The sequence below is a fragment of the Lagenorhynchus albirostris genome, chromosome 17, assembly GCF_949774975.1.
Source record: "Lagenorhynchus albirostris chromosome 17, mLagAlb1.1, whole genome shotgun sequence".
Lineage (NCBI taxonomy): Eukaryota > Metazoa > Chordata > Mammalia > Artiodactyla > Delphinidae > Lagenorhynchus > Lagenorhynchus albirostris.
The window spans coordinates 66519002-66534474 of record NC_083111.1 but is presented as its reverse complement, the minus strand read 5'-3'; the positions used below and the strand labels follow the sequence as shown (position 1 = coordinate 66534474).

At 43.0% G+C, this 15473-nt stretch overlaps 1 protein-coding gene across 11 annotated transcripts in view; it reads right to left on the bottom strand.

The window, feature by feature from the left end:
• The window catches only part of NTAQ1 (N-terminal glutamine amidase 1), a 252454-nt gene that overhangs the window by 224729 nt on the left and 12252 nt on the right, over positions 1-15473 (bottom strand). For 2 of the 11 annotated variants that reach the window (XM_060127252.1, XM_060127248.1), the window contains exon 6: positions 13844-14533. The exons of 8 other annotated variants lie outside the window; for them this stretch is intronic. Coding sequence is in view for 2 of the 3 variants with exons in the window: in XM_060127248.1 (XP_059983231.1) it covers positions 14424-14533 (110 nt within the window). In the remaining variant the exon portion in view is untranslated. Of the gene's footprint in view, positions 1-7191; positions 7795-13843; positions 14534-15473 lie in introns of those variants that run through there. One more of the 11 variants, XM_060127258.1, reaches the window with a different exon arrangement.

Here is a 15473-nt window from a genome sequence, read left to right as displayed (position 1 = left end):
GAAGGGGAATTACTAAGCCAAAGGTATGCGCATAGGTCATTTTTTACAAATAAATTATCTGGATTGCCTTCCACAGAGTTTGAAACAAATTGATTTTTTTATTTTTGAAAATTTCCAAGATGCCTAGAAGTTTAATAAGTGGCAACATCATTTAATTGACAGAGCTAAGAGGATGGGAAAGCGAAAGGGTCACTTTAAAGTGACATTTTTTTTAAAGGATGCACTAAATATCTTTTCTGTTTCACCCTGAGGTAATCATACAAAACAAGCCCTGGCTTCTCCTTCAATACTCAGTAAAGAGTCCAAGTATATACTTTATTCTGGTTTAATTCCTGTAAGGATTGATATTGTTCAGAACTGACCAAAATAATTATTTCCCGTAATGAGGTAATTATGTAATCAAGTTCAGCAACACTTCTTTGTAATTTTGTTTACTTAAAAATGCCTAATGCGGGGCTTCCCTGGTGGCGCAGTAGTTAAGAATCTGCCTGACGATGCAGGGGACATGGGTTTGAGCCCTGGACTGGGAAGATCCCACATGCCACGGAGCAACTCAGCCCGGGCGCCGGAACTACTGAGCCTGTGCTCTAAAGCCCGCCACCCACAACTACTGAAGCCCTCACACCTGGAGCCTGTGCTCCACAAGAGAAGCCATAGCAACGAGAAGCCTGCGCACCTCAATGAAGAGTAGCCCCCGCTCGATGCAACTAGAGAAGGCCCGCGGGCAGCAACGAAGATCCAAGACAGTCAAAAATAATTTTTTTTTTAAATTAAAAAAAAAAGGCCTAATGCCTAAGATATTTAAGAAGTACATCTTGCATTCCAAGTTTTGAAATAAAAATCCCTGTTATATGTAAGTTCTCTTGACATTCAATAGCATCAGGAACAAGCAGGATGACTATTAACTAAAGTGTTTATCTGGAAATACAACCACTGTCAGATTATAGGAAGCTATGAAATGGAATTTGGCATTGGCGATTCATGTAAATAAGTACAGTGAGTTAAAGTGACTTACTCAAAGCCAACATTACTTCTAATCACGAATCCACTTACAGCAAAAGAAGTAAGTCAATGAAGTGGCGCCCCCAGGATTCTCTGGTTTTACAATGCTCCACATAACCCAGAAGTAGCTGATCTTCTGGATGGTAGAATAAATGACCTATTGAAGGATGAGGCACAGTACCAGCTGGGAGACACCACCTGGTGATACTGAGGTCCTGTCCTAAAGAATGCAGTAAGCCATGACGGTGCTGCCAGAATTCATGGGTCCAGGCACCAAGGGAGAGTAGTGAAGCATCTCTGGCTGCTACACCCAATGACCCTGCTCTCCAAATGTTTGCTTCCCTGCTCTGTGACTTTGAATCAAATCCTTTTCGGCTTCAAGCAGCAAGAGTGACTTCTGTTACCTGCAACTGAAGCCTGACTGGTATGCTTACTGAATCAGCATCCCTCAGGGAGGGTTCTGAGCATCTGCCTTTTTTTTTTTTAACAACCTCTCCAACAAATCTTAAGCTAAAAAAGTTTGAAATCAATTGATAAACATTGTTTGCAGTAACTACAAAGTTAGTTAATTCAGGTAGATAGCTTTGAAAGACACTTTGCCCAGGCCACGGGGAAACTGGATGCCCCATTCCTGCCCCACGATAGAGAGCACCTCTCTAGCAACTGGAATTTGCTTACAGAATGTGGAGATGAACTGGGAACTGGGTAAAGATGATGGCAGCCTGGTCCTAACGTGGGATTATCTGGATTCAAACCTTGCCTCTGCCACTCACTAGCTATGTGGCTTTGGGTAAGTTACTTTAACTCACTGTGCTTTGGTTTCCCTATCTGCAACATGGGGAGAGTAACAGTTATCTACCTTACATTGTTGTTCTAAGGATTAAATGGGTTAATACACATACAGGACTTAGAAGGGCTATCTAGCACCTACTAGGCACACAGTTAAGTGTTAGCTATTCAAAACACGTTACCTTTCAGAGTTATGAAAAATTCCCTCTCTCTCTCTCAGACACACACACACAATCTCATCTGAGCCTCAAAATAACTCTTTCTTAAGTGAAGCAACGAAGGCCCAGAGAGGTTAAGTGACTTCCTCAAGGTCACACAGCAAGTGACTAACAAAGCACAGCTACAATGGGGGCTAAGGACTCAAATCTGATTTTTCCTGTATTCTGAGTGCAGGCACTAGGTCTCCTCCACACCTGGCCCTGAGGAGGTCACACACAGCTCTGCACCCTGCGGGCCTTGGGTGGGAAGTGACTCATCCATTGCCCATGGTTCTAGAAACGGTGTGTGCCAGAACAGTGATGTTATTAACATTTTGCCCCTCAATTTCTTTTCAATGTTCTTCCCAGAAATGGCTCTAAAATACCAGATCCCCATGGAAACCACAGGAAAGACTGCCTACTGACTCTAAGTGAAATTCTGCTACGACCGCTCCCTTGATAACAAATGGATGTTATTAAAAGCCTGGCTCTAACAGACGCCTGCCGTAGTATATCGTGGTGAAAGCCATGCTCTCCTTGGACTGAGAGGGTGAAAGAAATAGTTACTTCTCTGATGCCAGGCTATGTGGTCAGCTTAGAAGGAAGGAAAAAGTAATGTGATCCCCAACTGTCACGACCAGACACACAGGACAAGGTGCTTTCAATATATGTTTGCAACAGGTGACCAGAGTGAGGAACCCACCAAGAATGTGACAGTGACAATGATTCAATCAACTCGTGATAATCTCTGCTATCTCTGGAAGTCATCTGTAATGTGCTTTCTAGACCAAAAGGTGAAAGAATAGTAAGGCTTAGAGTGGAGGCTTGCGAGACTGCTAAAGAAAAAGGACAGTACAACCTAAACGAGAATTATATACCTTTTCTAAACAGTACTGTTTGCAAAAGGACAGGTATAATCTGAAAAAAGAACAGAATCCAGTCAAAGGGAAAAATGCAAAGAGCAAGAATTTAGCAGCACTTTACCAGCATTACCCAGAGATCCTGCAGGGGATGGGAGGAGACCTGACCTTCCAGACCCCTGCAGTAACAGGAATTGTTCCTTCATTAAATACTCGAGGCACGTTTGTTGCGTGCCTACACTGTGGCAGACACTGTACTAGGCAAGGCAGAGAGAGCTCACAGGCTAGTGAAAAGAAATAGAAAACAGACTTTACACAAATGAATACACAAAATCATTTCAGATAGTGATAATTGCTATGAAGGAAAAAAGTGGTGAAGTAGCCTGACGCTGACTGGGGCGGGCAGCTTCCGACACATGACCAGGGAAGGATTAGTTGACCTGTCAGGGAGCTAACAGCCAAGAGAAAATACGGGGCGAAAGGGTCAAATCAGAGCAAATGGAATGTGAGGTCCCTAAGGAAGGAATGAGTTCATCCTGCTCGGAGACAGAAACGTCACAGGGGAGGCAGGACGGGGAATGGCTGGGAGTGGTGGAGCTGGAATCACAGAGGCAGCCAATCAGACCCCGCAGGGCCTTGTGGGCCAGAGTAAGAACAATGGATTTTACCTTAAGTACATGTTGAAGCCAGTGTGAAGTGGTGATGCTGGTGGTTTTAAAGAAGGGAATGCTGGTTTATATTTTTAAAAGATCACTCTGGCTGCTTTGCACAAAAAACACTGAAAGGTGGGAAGGGGACAAGGAAAAAAGGAGGGAACCTATGAGTGGTGGTGGCAAGGCTTCTCCACGACCCGGATGAAACACAGCCGGCCCGCTCTCCACCGGTTCCACATCTGTGCACTTTTTTTTTTCCTTAAGTTATTTTTATTTATTTTTTTAATTGGGGTATAGTTGTTTTACAATGTTGTGTTAGTTTCCACCATACAGCGAAGTGGAGTTCCCTGTGCTATACAGCAGATTCTCATTAGTCATCTATTTTATTCATACTAGTGTATATATGTCAATCCCAATCTCCCAATTCATCCCGCTACCTTTTCCGCCCTTGGTGTCCATGCATTTGTTCTCTACATCTGTGTCTCTATTTCTGCCTTGCAAACAGGTTCACCTGTACCATTTTTCTAAATTCCACATATATGCGTTAATAGACGATATGTTTTTCTCTGACTTACTTCACTCTGTATGACAGCCTCTAGGTTCATCTATGTCTCTACAAATGACCCACTTTTTATGGCTGAGTAATATTCCATTGTATATATGTACCACATCTTCTTTATCCATTTGCCTGTCAATGGGCATTTAGGTTGCTTCCATGACATGGCTATCGTAAATAGTGCTGCAATGAACACTGGGGTGCATGTCTTTTTTTTTTTTTTGGTACACGGGCCTCTCACTGTTGTGGCCTCTCCCGTTGTGGAGCACAGGCTCCAGATGCGCAGGCTCAGCGGCCATGGCTCACGGGCCCAGCCGCTCCACGGCACGCAGCATCTTCCCAGACCAGGGCACGAACCCGTGTCCCTTCATCAGCAGGCAGACTCTCAACCACTGCGCCACCAGGGAAGCCCACATGTGTCTTTTTAAGTTATGGTTTTCTCTGGATATATGCCCAGTAGTGGGATTGCTGGGTCATATGGTAATTCTATTTTTAGTTTTTTAAGGAACCTCCATACTGTTCTCCCTAGTAGCTGTATCAATTTACATTCCCACCAACAGTGCAAGAGGGTTCCCTTTTCTCCACACCCTCTCCAGCATTTGCTGTTTGTAGATTTTTTGATGATGGCCATTCTGACCAGTGTGAGGTGATATCTCATTGTAGTTTTGATTTGCATTTCTCTAATGATTAGTGATGTTGAGCATCCTTTCATGCGTTTGTTGGCCACCTGTATATCTTCTTTGGAGAAATGTCTATTTAGGTCTTCTGCCCATTTTTGGATTGGGTTGTTTTTTTGATATTGAGCTGCATGAGCTGCTTGTAAATTTTGGAGATTAATCCTTTGTCCGTTGATTCATTCACAAATATTTTCTCCCATTCTGAGGGTTGTCTTTTCATCTTATGGTTTCCTTTGCTGTGGAAAAGCTTTTAAGTTTCATTAGGTCCCATTTGCTTATTTTTATTTCCATTACTCTAGAAGATGGGTCAAAAAAGATCTCACTGTAATTTATGTCAGAGAGGGTTCTTCCTGTTTTCCTCTAAGAGTTTGATAGTGTCTGGCCTTACATTTAGGTCTTTAATCCATTTTGAGTTTATTTTTGTGTATGGTGTTAGGGAGTGTTCTAATTTCATTCTTTTACATGTAGCTGTCCAGTTTTCCCAGCACCACTTATTGAAGAGGCTGTCTTTTCTCCATTGTATATTCTTGCCTCCTTTGTCATAGATTAGTTGACCACAGGTGCGTGGGTTTATCTCTGGGCTTTCTATCTTGTTCCATTGATCTATATTTCTGTTTTTGTGCCAGGACCATACTGTCTTGATTACGGTAGCTCTGTAGTACAGTCTGAAGTAATGGAGCCTGATCCCTCCAGCTCCATTTTTTTCCCTCAAGATTGCTTTGGCTATTCAGGGTCTTCTATGTCTCCATACAAATTTTAAGATTTTTTTTGGTTTAGTTCTGTGAAGAATGCCATTGGTAATTTGATAGGAATTGCATTGATGAAATACAGCCCGCCCGCTATCCACAGGTTCCGCATTTGTGGATTTCAATCTGCAGCTTTCCACCCACGGTTGGTTGAGTCCACTGATGTGGAACCCATGGAGGGCCGACTGTATTGTGCCATTTTACATGAGGGAGCAACCATGGAGCGTGGTATCCGTGGGGGATCCTGGAAACAATCCCCCACAGGTACCAAGAGATGACTATACCTCTGGGGGTATCCAGCTTTCTTTCCTCCATCTTAATGCTGAGGAAGGCTGCATGAACCAAGGGATGGATCTAGTCAAGAACAGAGCAGTGTTTGCCCTGCATGAGAACAACAGGCCTAGAGGACAGGTCTCTGATGTCCCCAAAAGTCTCTCTGGAGGGCTAGAAATGGTAAATTTGTTCATTATAAAGGCAGAACTGGGTGACGGCCAGGTTCAGAGCTGTCCCCCTTGACCCATGTCCCCCTCCAGTACTGCCCCACTTCTCTGTTCCTTTTACCATACCACTCTGCCTCCTTCTTCCCTTTCCCTCCTGAACCATTCCAAGTAGGCTTTCATCCCCATCACTCCTCTGAACTTGCTCTGAAGACATTGCCGAAGCCAACGGTCATCTCAGTCCTCAGCTTACTCAACTGATCATCAACATCTGATGTGTCAGAGCCCTCTGTCCCTGCTGAATCACTTTCTTCTCTGAGCTTTCCTTGTCTTCTCTTCCCTCCCTGACCAACCCCTCCCTCTGTCCTCCTTCTGGTGTCCCTTCATCTCCTGACCTCTAAATGTAAAAGCTCCCAGGGCTATGTCCCCCTACTTCTTTTCTGTCTACACTCATTCTCTCAGTGATCTTCTGAGTCCTGTGCCTTTAAATACCGTCTATTAACTGAGGTCTCCCCATTTCATACTCCCAGCCTGAACATCTGCCCTGAATCCCAGTCTCCTTTATCCAACTCCTATCTGACATCTCCTCTTAGACATCGAACTGGCATCTCAAATTTAAGATTGTCCAAAATAAAACTCCTGACCTTCCTCCCCAGAAGCGGTCCACCCACCATCTTCTCCAATTCGGTAAACAGCAACCATTCTTCCACGCACAGTATGTGTCCATTGTCTGTCTTCTCCACCAGAATGTGAGCTTTATGAGTGCAGGGGCTTGTTTTCTTCACTGCTCAATCACCAGGGCAGGAACAGTGCTTGGCACCTAGTAGGAGCTATTTGTTTGAAAGGATAAAACACTTCCTCAAGAAGCCTCCCAACCCCCTTTAACCAGCTAATTTCCCCCATTACATGTTCTCATAGAACTGGTACCATTCCTTGACAGCACTTTCACAGTTGCAATTGTACAGCCATCTGTGTGTGATTCTTTGAGTGATGTCAGTCTCCATCATCAGCCTATAAGCTACAAGAGAGCAAAAGCTATTCTGGTTTCAGTTACCAGCATCTAACCTGGAGCCTAAGGTTATAGAGTAGGCCCTCAATAGATAAAAATAATAATAAATATTGTTAAATGAATAAATAGGTAATACAAGCTATGTGTCCTCTCTCCAGAAAAATATACTCATATACACACTCAATGTGTGTTAGGACTCCAGGTTAGGAACCCTTTGTCTTAGTCCATTTGGGCTGCTATAACAAAATACCACAGACTGGGTAGCTTATAAGCAACAGAAATTTATTGCTCACAGTTCTGGAGGCTGCAAGTCCAATCAGGGTGCCAGCATGGTTGGGTAAAATCACAGGTCGCAGACTTCTCGTTGTGTCCTCACAGAGCAGAAGGAGCTTCGGGGGATCTCTTTTCTAGCACCACTAACCCCATTCATGAGGGCCCCACCCTCCTAATCTAATCTAATCACTCACTCACTCACTCACACACACACACACACACACCACCTCCTAATACCACCACCTCTGGGGGTTAGGATTACACCATATGAATTCGGGGAGTGGGGTGGGGGGATACAAATATTCAAGCCATAGCACCCTTGCTATATTACAAGGAGCTAAATTTACTCTGCAGTTCACCATGGTGAAATACAGGGGTATGGTGTATCGTTCCTTCCCTCTGTTTCTTCAGTCATGGCCCACAGGGAAGTAGATACCCTGACAAAATGTTCTCATTAGTTGGGACACTTCTGAATCCTCTTCTTAGAAACGGCACAAATAATGTCCAAACAGGATTGGGAGGGAGCACAGTGGGACAAAGGGCAAAAGAATAGGCTGAGAGAGAAGCCCTCCCACAGCGCATTTCTGTCATTTCTCTGCCAAGAGAAAAAACGGTGGTAATAGTTGTCTCACAACCAAATTCAACCTAATCGACTGACTGCAGCTGTTTTATGTGCACAACTACACATCATTTCATCGATTTTATAACTAGCAGCGCTAATGGAAACACACTGAGAGAACCTCATAAATATATATTCGTTCATGTAGCAAATGTTTATTGAGCATCTACTGTGTGCCACATGCTGAAAGATAATGCAGTATGGGGGACTACTTAGCACCTTTTGCCCACACTGAGTATCAGAAGCTGGTCTATAATATTTACAGCACTCAGCCTGAACACCTCACTGCAGTTATAACTAGACAGCTTCTTTCACTCAGTGTCCTATGAAGGTGGCAAAAGGACTTGCTCAGAGAAACTGTCACTAGCCTCCAGAATGAGTACTATAGACTCAACTATATATTACTGATATACACCTACAACTAACTACTACACAGAAGAGGCAATAGTGCCAACATAAGTCTCCAGCTCTTGCTCACTGAAGAGCTGATGGTAACCCCTAACTAGGGGAACTAAGTGAATAATTCTGGTTCAGGCTGGATTTGTCTTCCTGGTCCTAGGGATGCTCATGTGTTCCCAAATTTTCTGGTTCTGTACTGGAATAATCACTTCTTCCTTCAAGATCCTTTTAAATAATTACAGAAAAGTCCTTCATTTTGGTTTATACATTTGTTCAAAGTGCAATCTTTAAGTACCAAGTCTTTACCAAAAGATTTCTATACAACAGGCTCCTCAAAGGCTGGCCCTCTGCTTTACATGCTAATGAAAGTGAGGTAATAAAAGACATACTAATAAAGGACAGAGGTTCTGTCCCTTGAACCAGAGCACTCTGCATGTCTCCTCTTAGGACAGTTCTGCCTCATTCATCAGGGCCTAACTTTGCAAATAGCAGGCATGTAATACATGCTGGGTGGGTGGACAGAGGGAGGGAGGGAGGGAGGGAACCTGCCTGTAACTTCTAACTCTGTTCTCCAAATATATTCAAGGCAAATGACTATGACTTCCCCTTCCCCGAATGGTAAGTACCTGGTATGTCCCAGGCTTCCAACCACCAGTGAGTACAAACTTTTCACTTTTACAGCAATCCCAACTCTTCATGATTTAAGCACATATTCACCAAAATTAAGTCCAGCTTTTTAATAAGCATTCTTCACCAAGAACTTCTATGAATTGTCAGGGGTGCTTGCTATTATAAACTGAATGTACGCAAGCCCCCCACTAGCTTGTGAATCCTATATAAGGTCATTTTCTACTTCGAAGTCCTGATGAGATGGAGACACGCTCAGTCTCCTCGCCTTCACAAGCCCCCGTGCTCCCCGCTGGCATCAGCATCCTTCTCAGGAAGGCCCTCCTCCCCTCTGCCGGGTTCACCCTGGCTGTGCCCAACCCCACACGACTCCCGGAATTCATCACACACCTAGAGTCGACCACTGACCGACCAGCCTTGACCACTGATCAAGGCAGGCTTCACTGAAGATGAAGAAACTACCACTGACTTGTATTTGGAGAATGTGCAGACTTTCGCTTTATCTACTGAGGTGAAATTACACACCCTGAGCTCTGAGGAAGAAGTCATTGAGGCCACCGCTGATTATCACTCTCTTCCCACAGAGAACTTTTGGAGTAAAGATTGGAGTAAAGAACTTCGGAGTAAAGAAGACGTCATTGCTGGTTTTTCTAAAGAGCCTATGACTGAAGCCCCAGATGAGCCAAGCATCTTCATGGGAAGCAACAAGTCCAGCTCAGTGTTTTGTTTTTTTCAGAAAATGAAGCAGATTCTCCACTAGCTGTGACCATCACTCTACTAACAACTTTCTAAGAAGATTCTGAGCTTCTGAACAAGGTTACCATTCCATTATAGGAGTTTGAATAACTGTACAAGAATAGTGAGACATATGAGGATAAACAGAGTGGCAGGAATTGTACACAGACAGAAGAGGTGCCTCTCTTAACCATGCCCCCATTTAACATAGGCTCAATAAGTGTTTATTTGAATTGAACAGCAACCAAAAAACAGTCCTGATGAAATGGGGATTCACAGAAAATCAGAGCCACAGCCTTCAGGCTTTATCATGCTTCTGCTCCATTGCTCTGAGCCAACCACTCAACCACCAGAATTCCAACCTCTCAGGCCACTGGCCTCCACTATTCTCCTTTGATGCCCAAGACCAGCTACTTGCAAGGTTCCCACAGAGCCGTGTTGGGCCCCTAGTGACACAGTTCTTTCCCTTCATTCCCAGAGGACAGGGCTTTCAAGAGGGTGAGAGAGCAAGTAAAGGGGTGCACCGCACGAAGGGTGAGCAATGAGGAAGCACACCTCACACTGTACCTTCCACCAGTGGTCCCTCTAACCACCAGGCCTCGTTGCCAGGTCTGGTCCACTCAGCCAGGTGTCTTCCTCACTTAAGAGTGATTTTCCCTCAGGAATCTGTTTTCCTCTCCTCTAGCTAGGATAGCTCTGAGGACCCCTAGTCCATCAGACAGGCCCACACATGTCTGAACTGTAAATGAGGACAGGATTCATTTGGCTTCTTTCCCACAAGGCTCTCGAACCTCATGCAAAATAAGAGGTATGGATGGATATCTGCATTCGGTGTTCCTGAACATTCTGCAAAGGGCAATAATCCCACAAACACTCCAGGACACTTAAGGGGCAGCTTGCACGAAAACACCGCGGATCAACTCCACATGGAACATCACAAAGTCTCATTTCCAACCCAGTGGAAATACCCTGTGACAAGTCCTGAATGGGCACTGTATTAACTGGGGAGGGCTAAAGACTCACCAATGGCTCTGTGACTTAAAAAAAATACACAAGTGTGTCTCTTATGGAACAGTTCTACAATATGCTTTTCAGGCAGGCCTGCAGCTCGGCTCCATAGGGTCATTCAGGAACCCAGGTTGATGGTGGCTCTGCCATCTTCAGTGGGTGGCTTCCAAAGGTCATTCTAGTCACCATCATACCACCCAGCAGGAAAGGGGGGAGAGGTGTGAAGGAGTGGGTGGGCAACGACCCACAAGTCAGCCCTGTAAGTGACACACACCCCTCCCCTTACATTCCTACGGTGAGAACCTGGTCACATGGCTATACCTAGCTGCAAAGGACACTGGGAAATGTAGTCCCTGGCAGAGCAGCCACAAGGCCAGCTGCACCTCTGTGACTCTGAAACAAGGGACAGCAAACTGTAGCCCAGGGGTCAAATCATCAAGCCCCCACATCAAAGTTTTCCTGGAGCCCAGCTGCATCCATTCATTTACATATCGTCCATGGCTGCTTACCAGCTACAAGGTCCAAGTTGAGCAGCTACAGCAGAGACCTTATAGCCTGCAAAGCCTAAAATATTTACTGTTTGGCCCTTTATAGAAAACATTTGTATCCCTTTTTCTAGAAAAAAAGGAGAATGGATTCGGTGAGACAATTAGCAGTCTACACCTCCAAAATTTATCTCAGAAATTGCTATAAAGACACATGGCCAAAAATACTCCTGGAACCTTTTTTTTTTGGGGGGGAGGTCATACCAAAAGACTACAACAACTTCAGGACTGCTCAATTATGGACCATGCACACCACAAACTACAGTGTATCCCCCCTTAAAAGGAGAGAGGAAATTCAACATGTACTGATTGGAAAATATCCAAATATATTAACTTTAAAAAGTAAAATGCAGGGGCTTCCCTGGTGGCGCAGTGGTTGAGAATCTGCCTGCCAATGCAGGGGACACGGGTTCGAGCCCTGGTCTGGGAAGATCCCACATACCACGGAGCAACTAGGCCTGTGAGCCACAACTACTGAGCCTGCGTGTCTGGAGCTTGTGCTCTGCAACAAGAGAGGCCGCCACAGTGAGAGGCCCGCGCACCGCGATGAAGAGTGGCCCCCGCTCGCTGCAACTAGAGAAAGCCCTTGCACAGAAATGAAGACCCCACACAGTCAAAAATAAATTAATTAAAAAAAAAAAAAAAAGTAAAATGCAGAACAATACTTTTAGAGTGTTACCATTTGTGGGAAGAAAAAACCCCCAGAATTTAATACATACATAATGCTATATGCTTCCATGGGCATAAAAAAATTCCTGTAAGGATAGAAAAGAAACTGAAAACAGGTTTCTGGGTAGGGAAATCAGAAAACTGAAGGTAAGAACGGGAGGAAAGAGTACTTTTCACTATATACCTTTTTATATCTTTTGCGTTTGTACAATATGCATGTGCCATCTATTTTTAAATAATTAAAAATTAAACTGAGAAAAACCACACACAAAAAAGCGTTTGTCTTTACTTCCACTGCTAACAAACCCTTCCTCTGAAAGACACAATCACTTGTAAAAGCCACGGTAATACCCACAATCAGGTACGGTCAGTTCTATTGACCTGGGAGCCATTTTATATTGTGTATTTGCTTTCCCGTCAGATTCTCAGAGATACCTTATTTCTCTTATTTTCATAGTCAACTACAAATTCTATTTTAGTCCCCTGCTTTTCTTGAAAGTTCCTCTTTCCAAACAGCATTTATCAGTATTTATTCAGTTCTCTCACACATACTGAGTATAAAGAGAGGCAAACCTGACCTCAGAGAAAAATTAAGCACAGAGAGACAAAAGAAACAGTTCCTGATAAAATCAACAATTCTGATGAAAAATCTTGCAAGGGAGCTTACATTTCAGTTAAAAATGACAGCGATCCAACTCACACAAACTGAAGAGAAAAAGGAACCCACTGGTTTGTATAACTGGCAAGTTCGAAATTGGGGTTGGTTTGAAGCAAAGAAAGATCCAGGCTCTCAGAAATGTCCTTGGGGCTCCCGCTCTGCTCGGGTGCATTATGCAAGCAGGCCTTTCTTCTGTGGCAGTCAAGATACCCACCAGCAGCCCCAAACTCCCAGTGGCCCTAGCCCAGCAGTCCTGATGGACAGAGAATTATCCTCTCTTAATGTCAATACAGCAATTCCAGAGAACACTGTGACAGGCTATTCCTAGACTTGTCCAGGGGTGGGGTCTAAGCCTGGCCCGGTTTAGGCTACATGCCTCTATTTATGGGCCACTAGGACTATATACAATATATGACCTACACAAAGAAGAGTTCCCCAAAGGGTACTGTAGGAGTGGTAGGTAGAAATAACAGATGTCCTCTATTGCTTCTAACAAGTCATGACAACAGCCACTGGATATGTTAACATAACTATAAACCTTGCTCATCACACTGGTTAGAAGCAGGGGGTTTTCAATTTCAAGGCAAGGTGGCTGGAAAGTTCAAACTTACACACACAAGATTGTCTGACTGGTCTGCACTAGACATAATTTTGAATACCAGATTGGGAACTGCTCATAAATTGGCAGGGGAAAAAAAACAAAAACAAAGCTCCAAAAAATGTAATTTGTAAATCAGATCACAATCCTTTGGGGTCTCTGAATTCCTTTTGCTCAGGGCAAAGTATTTCTGTGGTACAACCTGCCAAAATCTATCCTCTTTAGTGTAGTCACATACTTTTTAAATGACCATCTAAAACTCAACAAAGTTATCTAAGTTTAGGGTCTGTATTTAACTCTAAATTATAAAAATAATTTAGGTTGTATTTGTATTCCTCTTACCAAAGTTGATTCACATTCTCCCAGCATCTTCCAGGTCAGCCGAGCCAAATGGATATATGGTCTTTCCTTAGACTGACTAACTGACTGACTCCTGAGGAAATGATTGCAGGTGTCCCTCCAGAGCACAAGGCAGAGGATTTGAATGGAAGTTCCGGAGTAAGCAGAAGACTCATCTAAGAGCAAAAGTTTGCACAGCCCTGTTATAAGAAACCTGCTCATTTTTACAACAGAACCATGGAGGACGTGAATGAGAGCTAGTGCTATATGCTGGTTTAATGCCAAACATCTTTTATCTGGAATTATATGATGAAAGCCAAATTTCCAAAACATCTTCAGGAAGGAAGACTGATCAAAGTATTTTAAAGCAATGGTTCCCATCTATAATTGAGACATTCTTGGGTATCCCAGATTATCAAAGAGGGACACAAAATCTTCAAAACAAAATTAATTTAGGTCAATTTTATTTAAAAACATATATAAATAGGCCAAGCAACACTTAAGCCTGAGAGGGCTGCAATCTTTGCTAAGAACAGAATGAATGGTCCAGAAAGACTAATACTTATTGCTGATTGGGCTCACAACGTCAGCCCTCTTCAGGCAGCAGCACAGTCACTAGCAAACATTTTACGGGCGCCTTTTATGGGCATTAGAGATTCACAGAGCAACGGGCTACAGCCCTACCCTCAAGGAGCTTACAGTATAGCTGGAGAGACATGAACCATCCAAAACAGACACAAAGTCCACACATTTATCATAACAAAAGCAATTACTGGCATAAGTCTTCACATTTTTTAACAAAGGAGCAGTAGGAATATCTGAGCAACTACATCAAGTTTCAACCTGACATACCAAAAAAAATTTTCTATCTATTCTTTTGTTCACTTATGCTTCAACTCAATTGAATTAAAAGAGGAAAGCATAATTCCAAGCCAAATGTACCATCATAACATTTGCTGTCTCAGATGAAGGGGTGGATTGTTCACGTCCTAGAATTTCTCCATGGCACTACATCCAGAGGTCAAGTTCAGTAGTTCTGACTGCCAAACCGATGTACAAATTCAGACAGTGAGTAGACGGCTCCCCATCCCACCTCAGGATCCATACTGATAAAATCATTCAGGTTCATTTTGGAATCTACAAAAATACATGAAAGAAATGTCCACTGAAAGCACAATTCTGGCTTAACAGCAATAAAACAACCCAGAAGACCAAAAGTAGGGAAAATTATTCAAATGTTTCATAAGGGGTCAATATCACTTCTCTGGTATTCTTGTCTCAAATGTATGACATCAATCTAATCATGACAAAACATCACACAAACCCAAACTGAGGGACACTATTCATAGTCAATGACCAGTACCCTTCAAAAGGGTAAAAGTTGTAAGGAAGAAAAAAAAAAAATTGTCACAGACTGAAAGAGAATGAGATGAGGAGACATGACAACTACATGTAATATCCTGAGTTAGATTCTGGACCAGAAAACAGAAATAGGAGGAAAAGTTACAAAATTTAAGTAAGGTCTATACGTTAACAGTACTGTGTCAATATCTTCCTACTGATTTATTATTTTCTTGATTTAGATAATTACACTATGGTTTTTCTCAGATCCCCCTGGAATCTGAGTAAGGGGTATATAGGAGTTCTCTGTACTGTTTTAACCAATTCCCTAGCAATCTAAAGTTATTCCAAAATAAAAAGTTAAATGAAAAAATGCATAAATAAGCAAACTGCCAGTTTACTGGATACAGCTGCCAATTTACAGGACATACAGAGGATACAAAAGGATACAATCAGCAAAATCCAGACCATTTCTCCCAGATTCATTTCTTCAACAAATAAATTACAAGAAAAAAAAAAAAAGAGTCGGACTAGGAATCTCTACATATTAAAAAAGACCCTAAAGAGACACATACCAACCAAGCACGACGGGGGGGCTTTATCTGGACCTTGATTCACATGAACAAACTACATGAAAAAAGATTATGACTTCATGAGATAACTGTGATAATCTCAACACTGACTACAGAGATATATGTTGATTTTAAAGAATTATTGTTAATTTTTTTAGATGTAA